Below are 16,585 nucleotides of genomic sequence, written 5' to 3' on the forward strand. Positions count from 1 at the left end.
TGCGTGCTGCTGAAGGAAGAAGCTGGGTGGGACAACAGTGAAATCTAGAGGAAAATCCAAGCGGTTCTAAGGTGTCCTGCAGGCTGTAAAATGCTGTTTAATCAATCAGTGTGTTATTTTTTTTTTGTTCAAATTATTTTAATTATTGGAATGCACAATTTTTAAAACATGTAAATAAAAAGTTTCGAAACCTGAAAAAAGTACACTGGATGGGATTAACAGCAATTAGACATTACAGAAGAAAGGATTAGTGAACTTGAAGGTACAGTGACAGAAAATATCCAAAATGAAATAAAGAGGGAAAAAATGTTCTTAGTGGAAAGAGTATCTTTGACCCATGAACATCAAAAAATAGCCCCCAAGGGGCTAATACATGGGAAGTCTATGCAAAAGAGAAGAAAGGGAAGGAAAGAAAAATCCTTGAAGAATTGATGGCCAAAATTTTTCCAAACTTGAAGAAAACTATAACCCACAGATCTAAGAAACTTAAACCCATAGCACACAAAACATGAAGAAAACTACTCCAGGGCACTCAAAAGCAGTCATAGAAAATCCAAAAAGGAGCCAGGGGTGGGTGGGGGTGGGCAGAAGAACATGTTAAATAGAGAGGCCCAAAGATGAGGATGAACACCAGATTTCTCACTGAAAATAATCTAAGTGAGAAGACACTGGCAAACAATGTTTCAAAAATGAAGGCAAAATAAATGTTTTCAGATACACAAAACCGCTTTGCCCTATAAGAAATGTGAAAGGAAGTACTTCAAGCAAATTAAAAATGGTACTGCTGGAAATCTGGATGTACACAAAGGAATAAAGATCACCAGAAATGGTAACAATATTGATAAGTATAAAAGGACTATTATTATTTAAAACTTTTTAGAATACAATTGTATAAGCAAAAAAAAAACTGTATGTTGTACAGTTTATAGCATAACATGTAAAAGTAAAATGCATGGTAATGGTACAAAGGTTCAGAGTAATAAATGTGAACTGTTGTCAGGTTTTTATACTATACACAAAGTAGTATAATGTAACTTGAAGGTACACTGTTGGTTAAAGATGTTTACTATAAATGCTCAGTGACCACTAAAATAAAAGAACAATGAGTTACAGATAATAAGACAACAAAAGAGATAAAAGAGAATTATTTAAATACTCTGTTAATCCTGGGGCACCTGTGTGGCTCAGTCGGTTAAGTGGCTGACTCTTGATTTTGGCTCAGGTCATGATATCAGGGTCCTGGGATTGAGCCCCACATTGGCTTCATGCTCAGCAGTCTGCTTGAGGATTTCTCTTCCTCTCCTTCTGCTCCTCCCCCTGATTGTGCACGCGCACTCTCTCTCTCTCTCTCAAGTAAATAAATAAATCTTAAAAAAAAAAACAAACTATTAATCCAAAAGAAGTCAGGTAAAGGGGAACAACAAAAAAATAGGACTAATAGCAACATGATAGTCTCAAACCTAATCACAATAGTAATCATGTTAAATGAAATTAGCCTAAACACTGCAATCAAAAGGCAGCAATTGTCAGAATGAATTAAAAAGCAAGATCCAATTACATGCAGCTTACAAGAAGTACATTAGAGATACAAAGTCAGAAAAAGATTTAAAGTAAGTTTGGGAAAAGATATGCCTTATATTCATCAAAAGAAAGCTAGAGTTAACTACATTAATATCAGACAAAGCAGCTTTCAGAGCAAGGAATGTTACTACATACAAGGTTATTTCATAATGATGAAAGGATCAATTAATCAACAAGACATAATAATCCTAAATGTTTATGCATCACATAAAAGATCTTCAAAATACATGAAGCAAAAACTGATATAGACTTCAAGGAGAAATGAAATAAATTCACAAATATAGCTGAAGATTTCAGTACCTCTCTCTTGGTACTTGATAAAACAAGTTGTCAGAAAATCAGTAAAGATATAGTGGCTTGAACAATATTCTCAACCACCTTGACCAGATATTTGTAGAACCCTCCTTCTGACAGGAGAATATGCATTCTTAGTGCACATGGGGCATTCACCACGATAGAACTTATTTTGGAACATAAAACAAGTCTCAGTAAGTGGATACAAGACGTAAAAACTATGATCTCTGATCTCTGTTAGTTAGCTGGGGCCGCCATAACAAAATACCACAGACTGGATGGCTTTAAACAACAGAAATTTATTTTTTCACAGTTCTGGAGGCTGGAAATCCAAGGTCAGGATGCCAGCATGGGTGGGTTTTGGTGAGCACTCTTCCTGGTCTGCAGACAGCCGCTGTCTCGTTGCATGCTCTTACGGTTTTTCCTTTTCTCTGGTATCTCTTAGAAGGATACTAATTCCATCATGAGGGCCCTGCTATAACCTCAGCAGAATTACCTCCCAAAGACCCAGTCACCAAATACCATCATACTGGGAGTTAGGGCTTCAGCAAATGAACTTTCTTGGGGAAAGGTGGGGGAAGTGGATACAAACATTCAGTCTCTAACAGATCACAATTGAATCAAATTAGAAAACAATAACAGGAAGAGGTCTAGAAAATTCCCAGATACTTGAAAACAAAGATAACACTTCCCTGCATCAAAAAAGAAGGGAAAATGGAAAGTACTTTGAATTAAAAGATAGCGAAAACACCCTAATTATGGGATGCTGCTTAGGGGAGGAATTGGACCTCTAAATGCCTAAGTTAGAATAGAAGAAAAAGGTATCAATGATCTAAATTTTAACCTTAATAAACTAGGTGGGAGGAGAGCAAATTAAACCCAATTTAGTAAATATGCTTAAGTTAAGAATAAAGACCAAAGCCAAAATAAGTGAAGTATTTCCTCTAGAGAGAAGTATCTAGAGAAAAATGAGTGAAACCAAAAGCTGATTTTTAAAGACCAGTAAAAGTGACCTCTGGCTAGACTAATCAGGAAAAAGAGAAGCCATAAAACCAGTATCAGGAATGAGAGAGGTGATATTACTAGAACCTACAGGTATTAAAACGATAATAAGGGACCACTATCAACAACTTCATGACAGTAAATTTGATGACTTAGATGAAATGGACCAATTCTTTGAAAGACACAGTCTGCTAACGTTCACTCAAGAAGAAATCAATAACCTGAATAGCCCTATATTTATTAAAGAAATTGAGAATGTCAGACTGTTTTCCAGAGTGTCTGCACCAATTTACATTCCCACCAGCAATGCCCTTGCTGACATTTGGTTATTATCTGATTTTTCTGGTTATGGCCATCCTCATGGGTATGAAGTGCTATGTCATTCTGTTTGGATTTGTCTTTTCCTGACAATTAATGATGTGGAAAAATCTTTTAGTATGCTTATTGGTGGTCATTTGCATATCTTTTTTTCATTTGCATATTTTCTTTGGAGAAGTATTTATTGAGATCCTTTGCTTATTGTTTAATTGGGTTGTCTTTTTATTATTGAATTGTAGGAGTTCTTATATGTTCTGAATACAAGGCCCTTATCAGACATGTAAGAGCAGATATTTTCTCCCATCCTACAGGTTGGGACTTTTTTGATTGTGTTCTTTAAAGCACAGGATTTTTATGTTGATGAAGTCCACTTTATCAATTTTGGCTGTGTCTTTGGCATCATGTGTAAGAATCCACTGCCAGGGGCGCCTGGGTGGCTCAGTCATTAAGCATCTGCCTTCGGCTCAGGGCGTGATCCTGGCGTTCTGGGATCGAGCCCTACATCAGGCTTCTCCACTGGAAGCCTGCTTCTTCCTCTCCCACTCCCCCTGGTTGCGTTCCCTCTCTCGCTGGCTGTTTCTATCTCTGTCAAATGAGTAAACAAAATCTTAAAAAAAAAAAAAAAAAAAAAAAAAAGAATCCACTGCCAAATCCAAGATCGTGAAGATCTATCCCTATGTTTCATCTAAGAGTTTTATAGTTTTAGCTCCTATATTATTTAAATTAATAAAAATTATATGTAGAATTCAGTTCCTCATTGCACTCCCACATATTAAGTGCTAGTGTGGCTAATGTCTACCCAGTGCAGATACAGAATGCTTCCATCATTGCAGGAAGTTCTTTAGGACACAAACACTTTAAAGTAACGTAGTTGAAGATGAGCTAAGGACTTGAACGGTTACTTTACCAAAAAAGAAAGAAATGAGTGAACTCACATACACAAAATTGTTTAGTAGTTAACAGAATGCAAAAATTAGAACAGAGATTGCATTGTTGGTTCCCCAGATGAACAATGACTCCTTCCCTCGGGTCTTGACTTAGAAATCACACCAGTGAAGGCCTTCCCAACCTACCCTATTTAAAATTTAAAATTTCGTCTTTTCGTTTCCTGCATTTTCTCATTTGCTGTTACCATTAATATACATTTAACTTACTTTTCTTGTTTATTGTCGGTGTCCCCCCTCTTTGAATGTACAGCCCATGAAAGCCTGTTTTATGCGCTATTTATTGTCCCTCTGCTACAGAGAACAGTACTACATATAGCAGAAACTCAAGTACATGTTGTTGTTAAACGAAAGCTGACAAGGTGTAGAGAAGAAATGCTCTCATACACTGCTATCAGAGAATAAATTGGTACAACCTTGTTGGAAGCAGTTATGTAGTATGTTAAAGTCTCAAAATTGTGTTTGCCTTTTAACCTAACTTTTCTCATTCTAGGTGCTTATCATAAGGAAGTAATTAAGGATGTGCACAGAGATAGCCTGGAAGATTCAGCCACAATGGAATGCTTTTATCTGCAGTCAGGAGAACTCTTGGACTGACATATTAGAAGGAATATAGATTGTTTTTCAAAGTGTGGCAACAAGAACTGTTTTGCAGAGTTGTTCAAAAGAGCCTTTCCTATCTTTCCTACTGCCTTAGCCTGTTAAAATATTATCTCACTACTGACTTTTCGGACCTACTTTCTTTCTTAAGCAAAATTAAAACTTGCCTATATAATTTTTTCCACAGGTCCCTTAATATGGACTTTGAAAATCAAGATAAGGAGAAAGACAACAGCAGTTCTTCTGGGTCTTTCAATGGCAACAGCACCAATAATAGTAAGGCATTTTATGTCAATTAACTTTAATACATGTAGTGGCCTTAATTAGATTCTTTCTATAACCCCAGTAAATTTACCAGGCTTAAGGATTTATATTTGGTTGTAATAAAATCTAATCTGTATTCATATAATTTGTAAAAATTCTTATGTTCTGAAACTAAACCAATGATTTCTTGTGTACTACTTTTAACTCATGCCTAAAAACTTACTGCTGAGAATATTTTCTTAAAAACAAGTAGAATAGTTAGGTATCTGCCTGCTTATGACTTCATTTAAATCCTTTGGTGAGGTTGATAATTTTGTAAGTGTTGATCACAAATTCATTCAGGGACTCTTTGAAGATAGTTACTTGAAGTACTTGTGAAACTAAGTATTGTGTAACAGCCTCTTCTGATATTAAAGATTTTATAAAAATCCTTGCTTTATAAGAAATAGAAGTGTGCTAGATGGCAAATGTTTGGCAGCATTGTTTATAATGGCCAAAAAGTAGAAACACAACTCAGAGACCAATAAACTAGTTGATGGATAAACAGAATATGGCCTATCCGTACAGTGGCATACTAGCCATCATTAAAGAGAATGAAGTACTGATGCACGCACATGCTACAACATATATGAACCTCAAAACATTATGGTAAGCCAGACAGGAAAGACTACATATTATTTGAGTCCACTTACATGAAATTTCCAAAAAGGCAAATAATGGAGAGACGGAAAGTGGATTCGTAGTTGCCTGGCAAGTATTGGACACTTAAGATGGGTAAATTTTGCCATATGTAAATTGTGCCTCAGTAGAGTTATAGAAATTTGGTGATGCTTATTATAAGCGGAATTGAATTATAAATAAGGAGACTTGATTCGATAATCAGGAGCTTGATACTGGGTTCCTACCATGCAATTTATTAGATACATCTATTTTAGATATTCTGTTAGATATTTTGAAAACAGCAAAAGCACAAGAGCTGTACCCAAGCTGTCACTAGGCAGTGTGACCAAAATACTTTGTAAGATGTTAATAAAGTGCTAAGACAGAGGTAGTAAATACCACTTCCTGTCCCTGGAACAGGAACTTTCTCTCACAGAACGTTACCATAGCCTCAGAGTACTTCTGAAGGAGCATCTACTTTTAGTAGATCACAGTAAGCACTAGAGATGAACCCATTTGACATCGATGTACAAAGAGTAAAGAGAAAGGAAAGTCAGGGTGAGCCACATGGGTCAGTTTAACAAGGGACTCCCCTCCAGAGAAGGTGAGTTTGACCTGAAATTTGAAACAGTGAACTTGGATTGCTGGAGAAGTCATTCTGGATGGGAAGAGCATATGATAACAGGCACAGAGCAGAGAATGAGCATGACTTACAGGACGGCCTCAAGTCACCACCTAATGGGGAGGAAATACTGAGGATCCAATATGAAGCTAGAATACTGATGAAGAATTATAGAAGTTAAATTGAAAAGAGATCACTCAGTTTTTCTAGTTCCTACCTCACCCGCCAAATTATACTTGCCTAGTTTTCACCCAGTTCAATATGTTCGTTGTCCCCAGGAGGGGCATTACAAATACAGTACGTTAGAATCATTTAAATATAATGAATCTTTTTTTAAACTTATGACACAGATCCTTGTATGAGGTAAAATACCATACCAGTAACTTATGTGGAACCAGGTAAAACCCAGTGTCAATACCCGATTTTCAGGTTAAATGATTGCATAGCATTTATCTTCTATCAACATTTTAAGCCAAATCACTTTATACATTAGAAACTCCTTTACAAGTCCTGTGTTATGTAGCATATATGCAAATGATGTATTTAAACCAGATTATAAATCCATTATACATTGAATCACAGAAACCTAAGAGAAATGTACACTGTGTCTAAGTACAATTTTATCCTCAAATAAATGGTTAGGTCAGTCCATACAGTGGAAGGAAGTTACCTGGTGACATCAGTTTTCGTTTCTCACCACTGCCGTCTAAAAGGTAGTAGATGTTTGTTTAAGTGGTCGTTTTCTTAATTCTACCTCCTGTTGTGCTAAATTATCCTCACAAATGTATTTCCTCAGTGCCTTATTTGGGCCACGGATACCAGAAGGGATAGACACAGATTAGGGGAGAATGCAGTCCACTTGCACATAATCAGAAAAAAACACAATTAAAGAAATGGCCGTTGCAGTAGGGAAGGCCAGTACTTGATCATGCGGCATGACACCATTCCAGATTGAAGGGACAGCATGGAAAATGGGGTACATTGATCAAAATCAAAGAAATAATAACAGCCAGAAAGATGAACAGAGAAATATAAGAGATTGTGTAGGTGCTAAAGAGACTGAAGTCCAGAATGGTAACAATGTAGAAGAATTACGGGGAGGTTCTCAGGAAGGGAAGGTATGAATTTAGTGTTCAGATTTTGGCAAGAGTGTTCTGAACTGATTGAAGGAGAAAGTGTAAATAGGTAAAAGTTGTTTTTAAAGGTTGCAAAATTTAAAAAAAAAAAATTAAAAATAAAGGTTGCAGTTGCCTACTCCCCAAATAAATAAGAATGAAGGAATTTGTGAAGAAGACACAAAAATGAGTGACGTACGGTTACCTGAACAGCATGGGTGCTGCTCGCCATGTTGAGCAAAAGAAGCCAGACACACAAAAATATGTGCTACGTAATTCGATGTATGTAATAAGCTCAAAAAATAGGCAAAATAAATACTAGTATTTTAGGATGTGCACTTGAGTAGAAAACATATAAATTAGAGCAAAGAAGAAAGTATCATAAAAGCCAGGATAGTAGTTCCCTTTGGGGAAAAGAATAGGAACTGGAAGGGGCCTAAGAAAGATTTCTGGGCTTGGCAGGGTTGTTTCCTGACTTGGGTGGTATTAGCTGATTGAACTCTACATTTTTGTTTTATGTACTTTGCTGTATGCTTGTTGTGTTTTACAGTAAAAAGGGTTAGAAAGTGGGGAAGAGGGAGTGCTCTCCAGGTCCTCTTTGATTTTCCTGAACCTGGTTCTAAATCCTGTTTCATCCCTGCATCTGACCCAAGAGACCTATATAGAGATTTTTCCTCCTGACATTTAATCCTTCATTTAATCAGTATTAAGTGGGTTAAAAAAAAGGACATCTCCCACCCTTACCCCCATTATCTGACATCTTGAAGTCCTTTACCAGGCTTCGCATGCAATTTATCTGAACTGTGAAGATTGTACAGTTTTTTTCAAGCCCTCATGTTACCTGCTGTGTAATGGGTGCTCAGTAAATAGTGAAAAGCATGCTTCTTTCATGGAGGTGCAAAATCAGTAACTGTCTTGATGATTATCAGTAATATGCTGGTGTATATTGTTCAGTATCTATTTCATGACCATATATTTAGCCTGTAGCCTTGTTCACTAAATGCTAAAAATTATTTCTCTACATAATTTTTTCCATCACATGCCGTGTGTGTGTGTGTGTGTGTGTGTGTGTGTGTGTGTGACTGCGACTGCCCTTCGTCTCTTTGTGCTCCATCCAGCAGCTTCTTGCCACTTGTCCTAAAGTACCTTATCTCTAGGGTCCTCGTTGAAGAGAAAACCAGGCCTATTTCTTATGTTAATTTTGGCTTTAAAGGGAATGCCAGTTGCATTTGAGGAACTCTTCCTAATTATGACAACTCTGTTTTGTTTTGCTTTGCTCTGTTTTGTTTTGTTCTGAAGTCACTGAAATTTGGCTGAAATTTCTAATTAGCTCCATCCCCTTCAGGACCATTATCTCCAGACCTTTAGGAAGTAAGGTGTTAAAATTGTGTACGTTTTTTTAGGTAGCGTATTGTCAGCAACTAAAGGAACTTCACTTGCCCTGTGACATTGCTGTTTGGTAAACTTCCTTGGGCATTCTATGATAAAACTAATGCAAGCAGTACCTCATACCTCCTGGTTTAAAATCTGTGCTTTTAAAAAACAAAGATCTATACATTCTATCTGATATTCTAGAAAGGCTCTTTGTATTTGGTTTTGCATTTTAATTGCAGAGTGAACTTCTAAAATTTAGGTTTTTATAAACAAATACTTCTCATATACCTGACTCACTAAAGTCTTTGTTCTAGCTAGCCATTTAAATTTCTATTCATATTTTAAACCAGTATAATTAATCTGTAGACTGTATGATGTTTTATTTTACAAAAGGTGGGGTGTGGGTTTGTGTTTTAAGATGTATAATTTTTTAAGATTCGTTTCTGCTCATATAATGTTTATTTGAGAAACCATTATTTTCTGTTGTGAAAGGGCACCTGAAATCTGTAGTTTCTTCTAGTAGTTCTTTGACCTAGTGTAGAGCACTCAAATAAAACAACTAGGTGAAATTCAGTTAGAGATTTCATGGAGTTTTGTCTCATAAATGTCCATAAGACACTTAACTGTAAGATAACCCCCATCCCCACCCACCAACCCACACACACATGATCCAGGGGCGGAGTGAAGGAGTTTGACGGCAGTTCTGGTTAGCCATCTTCTTAAGAGCATCTCTGTCTTGACACATGGATCACTCCTCCTAAAATGAAAGGCTCTATTCCTAGGTGAATTATTTGACTCCTCCACCTAGTCAGTGAGAAGCAGTTTTGTTTTGTAGAAATATTTAACATTTTATTTAACTAAAATACCAAAATAGCTTTCTTGGGACAGGTAAATTTAAATACCAAAGAGCAGGGGTTTTTCATTATTATTACCGTATATTTTTTGTTTCAGGGGTACAGGTCTGTGATTCATCAGACTTACACAATACACAGCGCTCATCACAACACATACCCTCCCCAATGTCCATCACCCAGCCAGCATATCCCTCCCACCCCCCTTCAGTCCATCAATCCTCAGTTTGTTTCCTGAGATTAAGAGTCTCTTATGGCTTGTTTCCCTCTTTGGTTTCTTCTTGTTTCATTTTTTCCTCTCTTCCTCTATGATCCTCTGCCTTGTTTCTCAAATTCCACATATCAGTGAGATCATATGATAGTTGTCTTTCTCTGATTGACTTATTTCGCTTAGCGTAATACACGCTAGTTCCATCCATGTCGTTTCAAATGGTAAGATTTCATTTTTTGATGGCTGCATAATAATTTGTGTGTGTGTATGTGTACGTGTGTCTCACATCTTCTTTATCCATTCATCTGTCGATGGACATCTGGGCTCTTTCCAAAGTTTGGCTATTGTGGACATTGCTGCTATGAACATTGGGGTGCAGGTGCCCCTTTGGATCACATTTGTATCTTTGGGGTTAATACCCAGTAGTGCAATTGCTGGGTCGTAGAGTAGCTCTATTTTCAACTTTTTGAGGAACCTCCGTGGTGTTTTCCAGAGCGGCTACACCAGCTTGCATTCCCACCAGTAGTATAGGAAAGTTCCCCTTTCTTCGTATCCTTGCCAACATATGTCATTTCCTGACTTGTTAATTTTAGCCATTCTGACAGGTGTGACGTGTTATCTCATTGTGGTTTTGATTTGTATTTCCCTGATGTCAAGTGATGTTGAGCACTTTTTCATGTGTCTGTTGGCCATTTGGACATCTTCTTTGGAGAGATGTCTGTTCACGTCTTCTGCCCATTTCTTGACTGAATTATTTGTTCTTTCAGCGTTGAGCTTGTTAAGTTCCTTATAGATTTTGGATACTAGCCCTTTATCTGATATGTCATTTGCAAATATCTTCTCCAATTCTGTCGGTTGTCTTTTGGTTTTGTTGACTGTTTCCTTTGCTGTGCTTTTTATCTTGATGAAGTCCCAGTAGTTCATTTTTGCCCTTGCTTCCCTTGCCTTTGGAGACGTGTCTAGCAAGAAGTTGCTGCAGCCAGGGTCAAAGAGGTTGCTGCCTATGTTCTCCCCTAGGATTGTGATGGATTCCTGTCTCACATTTAGGTCTTTCATCCATTTTGAGTTTATTTTTGTGTCTGGTGTAGGAAAATGGTCCAGTTTCATTCTTCTGCATGTGGCTGTCCAGTTTTGCCAACACCATTTGTTGAAGAGACTTGTCTTTTTTCCATTGGGTAGTCTTTCCTGCTCTGTTGAAGATGAGTTGCCCATAGAGTGGAGGGTCCATTTCTGGGTTCTCCGTTCTGTTCTGTTGATCTGTGTGTCTGTTTTTGTGACAGTACCACACTGTCTTGATGATTACAGTTTTGTAATAGAGCTTGAGGCCTGAGATTGTGATGCCACCAGTCTTGGTTTTCTTTCTCAACATTCCTCTGGCTATTCGGAGTCTTTTCTGGTTCCATACAATTTTTGGGATTATTTGTCCCATTTCTGCAAAAAAAAAAAAGTTGATGGTATTTTGACAGAGATTGCACTGAATGGGTAGATTGCTCTAGGTAGCATAGACATTTTCACAGTATTTGTTCTTCCAGTCCGTGGGCATGGAATGTGTTTCCATTTCTTTGTGTCTTCCTCCATTTCTTTCATGAGTATTCTGTAGTTTTCTGAGTACAGATCCTTGGCCTCTTTGGTTAGATTTATTCCTAGGTATCTTATGGTTTTTGGCGCAATTGTAAATGGGAACGAGTCCTTAATTTCTCTTTCTTCTGTCTCGTTGTTGGTATATAGAAATGCAGTTGGTTTCTGTGCATTGATTTTATATCCTTCTGCTTTACTCAATTCCTGTATGAGTTCTAGCAGTTTTGGGGTGGAGTCTTTTGGGTTTTCCACACAGAGTATTGTGTCACCTGCAAAGAGTGAGAGTTTGACTGCTTCTTTGCCAATTCGGATGCCTTTTACTTCTCTTTGTTGTCTGATTGCTGAGGCTAGGACTTCTAGTACTACGTTGAACAGCAGTGCTGATGGACCCAGTGGACATCCCTGCCGTGTTCCTGCTCTTAGGGGAAATGCTCTCAGTTTTTCCCCATTGAGAATGATATTTGCTGTGGGTTTTTCATAGATGGCTTTTATGATATTGAGCTATGTACCCTCTATCCCTACACTCTGAAGAGTTTTAGTCAAGAAAGGATGCTGTACTTTGTCAGATGCCTTTTCTGCATCTATTGAGAGTATCATATGGTTCTTGTCCTTTCTTTTATTACTGTAGTATATCACATTGATTGATTTGCAGATGTTGAACCAAACTTGCAGCCCAGGAATAAATCCCATTTAGTCGTGGTGAATAATCCTTTTACTGTACTGTTGGATCCTATTGGCTAGTTCTTGGTGAGAACTTTTGCATCCATGTTCATCAGGAATATTGGTCTGTAATTCTCCTTTTTTGGTGGGGTCGTCTGGTTTTGGAATCAAGGTAATGCTGGTCTCATAAAACGAGTTTGGAAGTTCTCCTTCCATTTCTATTTTTTGGAATAGTTTCAGAAGAATAGGTATTAATTCTTTAAATGTTTGGTAGAATTCCCCTGGGAAGCCATCTGGCCTTGGGCTCTTGTTTTTTGGGAGACTTTTGATTACTGCTTCAGTTTCCTTGCTGGTTATGGGTCTGTTCAGGTTTTCTATTTCTTCCTGATTCAGTCTTGGTGGTTTACACGTCTCTAGGAATGCATCTATTTCGAATGCATCTATTTCTTCCTGATTTGTTGGCATATAGTTGCTCATAATATGTTCTTATAATTGTATTTCTTTGGTGTTGGTTGTGATCTCCCCTCTCGCATTCATGCTTTTATTTATTTGGGTCCTTTCTCTTTTCGATAAGTCTAGCCAAGAGGTTTAGCAGTCTTATGAATTCCTTCAATGAACCAGCTCCTGGTTTCATTGATCTGTTCTACTATCCATTGATTTCTGCCCTGATCTTTATTATTTCCCTTCTGCTGGGCTTAGGCCTTATTTGCTGCTCTTTCTCCATCTCCTTTAGGTTTAAGGTTAGGTTGTATATTTGAGACCTTTCTTGTTTCTTGAGAACGGCTTGTATTGCTATATACTTCCCTCTTAGGGACCGCCTTTGCTGCATCCCAAAGATTTTGAAGTGTGTTTTCATTTGTTTCCATCCATTTTTTTTTTTATTTCTTCTTTAATTTCCTGGTTGACCCATTCATTCTTTAGTAGGATGCTCTTTAGCCTCCATGTATTTGAGTTCTTTCCAACTTTCCTCTTGTAATTGAATTCCAGTTTCAAAGCATTGTGGTCCAGAAATATGCAGGGAATGATCCCAGTCTTTTGGTATTAGTTGAGACCTGATTTGTGACCCAGGATGTGATCTATTCTGGAGAACGTTCCACGTGCACTAGAGAAGAATGTGTATTCTATAGCTTTGGGATGGAATGTTCTGAATATGTCTGTGAAGTCCATCTGGTCCAGTGTGTCATTTAAAGCCCCTATTTCCTTGTTGATCTTTTGCTTAGATGATCTGTCCATTTCAGTGAGGTGGTTCTCAAAGTCCCCTACTATTATTGTATTATCGTCGATGTGTTTCTTTGATTTTGTTATTAATTGGCTTGTATAATTGGCTGCTCCCATGTTAGGGGCATAAATATTTACAATTGTTAGGTCTTCTTGTTGGATAGACCCTTTAAGTATGATATAGTGTCCTTCTTCATCTCTCATTACACTCTTTGGTTTAAAATCTAATTTTTCTGATTTAAGGATTGCCACCCCAGCTTTCTTTTGATGTCCATTAGTATGATAAGTGGTTTTCCACCCCCTCACTTTAAATCTGGAGGTGTCTTTGGGTCTAAAATGAGTCTCTTGCCTGGGCGCCTGGGTGGCTCAGTTGTTAAGCTTCTGCCTTTGGCTCAGGGCATGATCCCAGGGTCCTGGGATCGAGCCCCACATTGAGCTTCTCCGCTAGGAGCCTGCTTCTTTCTCTCCCACTCCCCCTGCCTGTGTTCCCTCTCTCGCTGGCTGTCTCTCTCTCTCTCTCTCTGTCAAATAAATAAATAAAATCTTTAAAAAAATTAAAATGAGTCTCTTGCAGACTACCCAAGAGCAGTTTTTAAGCATTGGTTGATGATTGCAACCCTTTATGCCTAGTTACATTCATCCTGATCACATCATACCTTATTCATACCCTTAATTTAATGAAGAGAGGCTTCTGATACTTCTTTATATAGCTCCTACGAGTATTTTTTTTCTTTGATTCCTCTCAAGAACTTTATATCTCTGTAGGGTTAATTTGGAAGTAGACCACAAACAAGATTAGTAATTTTTTCTTTTAATTCAGTGGTTATCAGATTTTGCCATGTTTCTCTTCTCTACCAAATATTTTATTAATGGTTCTCAACTCTGTGTGCAAAATAAAATTTTTTAGCTGGGCCTACTAACCCCCAGAGATTTCAGTTTCATTGATCCAGGGTTTGGCCTGGGCATTGTAATTGTTACAGCTCTCCAGGTGATTCTCATGAGTAACCAAGAACTGAAAACCACTGTGCTAAATCCTACTGTATCCCAAGTAATTCTTTTCTCCCATGTATCTCCTATTCGTTCCTTAAAGTGTTCTCATGAAATAATTTTTCTGATTTTCAGGTTTCAGGTGTCTTATTCCCTCCACTCCCCCACTCCACCCAGAGTTGATACTCAGCAACAGTGGGGAAGAGTGATCATGAATAAATTTGTAGATGAGAAATTATTTTAGTCAGTGGATTTTTTTTTTAAAAGATTTTATTTATTTATGTGACAGAGAGACAGCCAGCGAGAGAGGGAAGAAGCAGGCTCCCAGCGGAGGAGCCCGATGTGGGACTCGATCCCGGAACGCCGGGATCATGCCCTGAGCCGAAGGCAGACGCTTAACGACTATGCTACCCAGGCGCCCCTAGTCAGTGGATTTAAACCACCTCTTTTACCAGACCTACACATGAGACTACAAATGTACTCAAATTGACTAATCTGAAATTTTTTAAAAGATATTTATTTATTTATTTATTTATTTATTTATTTATGATTGAGAGAGAGCTCAAGCCGGGGGAGCCGCAGGCAGATGGAGGGAGAGGGAGAAGCAGGCTCCCTGCCAAGCAAGGAGCCCCATGCGGGGTTTGATCCCAGGACCCTGGGACCGTGACCTGAGCCGAAGGCAGACGCTTAACTGACTGAGCCACCCAGGCACCCCAGCTAATCTGAATTTTTACCCCCTGTTGATGTTCTTGGTTTTTTTGGGTTTTGTTTGTTTGGGGGGTTTTTTGGCACCCTATCAAACAGATTGTCAGCACCAGGAGGTAGATAATGAAGGCACCATGAGGAGAGCAAGGAGTTCATAATCTCAGTGGGAAGGAAAGAATCAAGAGGACCTAGATAATCTGTATTTTATATACTAACCCCTAGAACTGTTAAAGTGTCTGGAGTACACGGGCACATCGCCTGTTATGTAAGTCGTTAATATGTCCCTTTTTGTTTTTCAGGTATCCAAACTATTGACTCTACCCAGGCCCTGTTCCTTCCAATTGGAGCTTCTGTCTCTCTCCTAGTAATGTTCTTCTTCTTTGACTCAGTTCAAGTAGTTTTTACAATATGTACAGCAGGTAAATGAGTTTCTTCTCTATTCTTAAACATTAACCTAAAAGGAATTTTTTTCACCTGTTTTTAATCATCATTCAAAACTTAAGATGTATACACCAGGCCATGCAAGTTTTCTTTTTTTTTTTTTTTTTTTTTTTTTTTTTTTTTTTTAAGATTTTATTTATTTATTCGACAGAGGTAGAGACAGCCAGCGAGAGAGGGAACACAAGCAGGGGGAGTGGGAGAGGAAGAGGCAGGCTCATAGCGGAAGAGCCTTATGTGGGGCTCGATCCCATAACACTGGGATCACGCCCTGAGCCGAAGGCAGACGCTTAACCGCTGTGCCACCCAGGCGCCCCTGCAAGTTTTCTTCTTAAGTCTGTTTTTTTCTCCCCACACTTCTCCTTGAACCACTGGATATACATATCAACAGTTTGGGACTGCCAGCACAGCCTGAACAAAAGGCCAGGGGTTTGAAAACGTTGCAGGCTTTATGACACCAGAGTAGGACCATTTCAACTATGGCTCCTTGTCTGGGTGGTTACCAGAAGGTCCAGTGTGACATAGTGGTCATTGGCAACCCCACTGATGTTTCTGTAGACAGACACAGTGATAACTAATCAAAGTAATTTGTCAGCCCTCTGATCAGTTTTTAAGCCAAGAGGTGATGAAAGTGTATAAAAAAAATCAGCAAAATGCTGGACATGTCAGATCATCCCCTGGCCCGCTGTTTCTCTTTTCGTATTAAGATAGACGAGAATGAGAAACCCTAGATGTCTCTGCTTCCCCTACTTCAAATCAGGTACTTCTTTCTTCTCAAGACTTTATCTGTGCAGTGCTTTATGTCTAGTTAATTAATTGTATCTACTTGTTGAGAAAAGTTTTCTGGGCAGTCAGTGTTTCCATAAGTCATGCCATTTTTCTTATGGTTGTTGAAAATAACAAAACTTAACCATATATTTTCTTTCTCTAGTTCTTGCAACAATAGCTTTTGCTTTCCTCCTCCTCCCGATGTGCCAGTATTTAACAAGACCCTGTTCACCTCAGAATAAGTAAGGACTTGGAATTTTCCTCTAAATTATGAATTTGTATATGTTTTTATCATACACTTGATAACATTGTTAGGAGTCTGAATTTCTGATATTGACCGGAGCACACAAATGCCAGAAGACTGGGAAGAGAGATGTTTGATCTTTAAGACTGGG

At 38.2% G+C, this 16,585-nt stretch overlaps 1 protein-coding gene across 1 annotated transcript in view; it reads left to right on the plus strand.

The window, feature by feature from the left end:
- Window positions 1–16,585, plus strand: part of SPPL3 (signal peptide peptidase like 3) — a 140,564-nt gene that overhangs the window by 111,776 nt on the left and 12,203 nt on the right. Inside the window, exons 3-5 of the mRNA XM_026515024.4 lie at window positions 4,927–5,015; window positions 15,284–15,403; window positions 16,354–16,432. Coding sequence (XP_026370809.1) covers window positions 4,927–5,015; window positions 15,284–15,403; window positions 16,354–16,432 — 288 coding nt within the window. The remainder of the gene's footprint in view (window positions 1–4,926; window positions 5,016–15,283; window positions 15,404–16,353; window positions 16,433–16,585) is intronic.

The sequence above is a fragment of the Ursus arctos genome, unplaced genomic scaffold (genome assembly GCF_023065955.2).
Source record: "Ursus arctos isolate Adak ecotype North America unplaced genomic scaffold, UrsArc2.0 scaffold_34, whole genome shotgun sequence".
NCBI lineage: Eukaryota > Metazoa > Chordata > Mammalia > Carnivora > Ursidae > Ursus > Ursus arctos.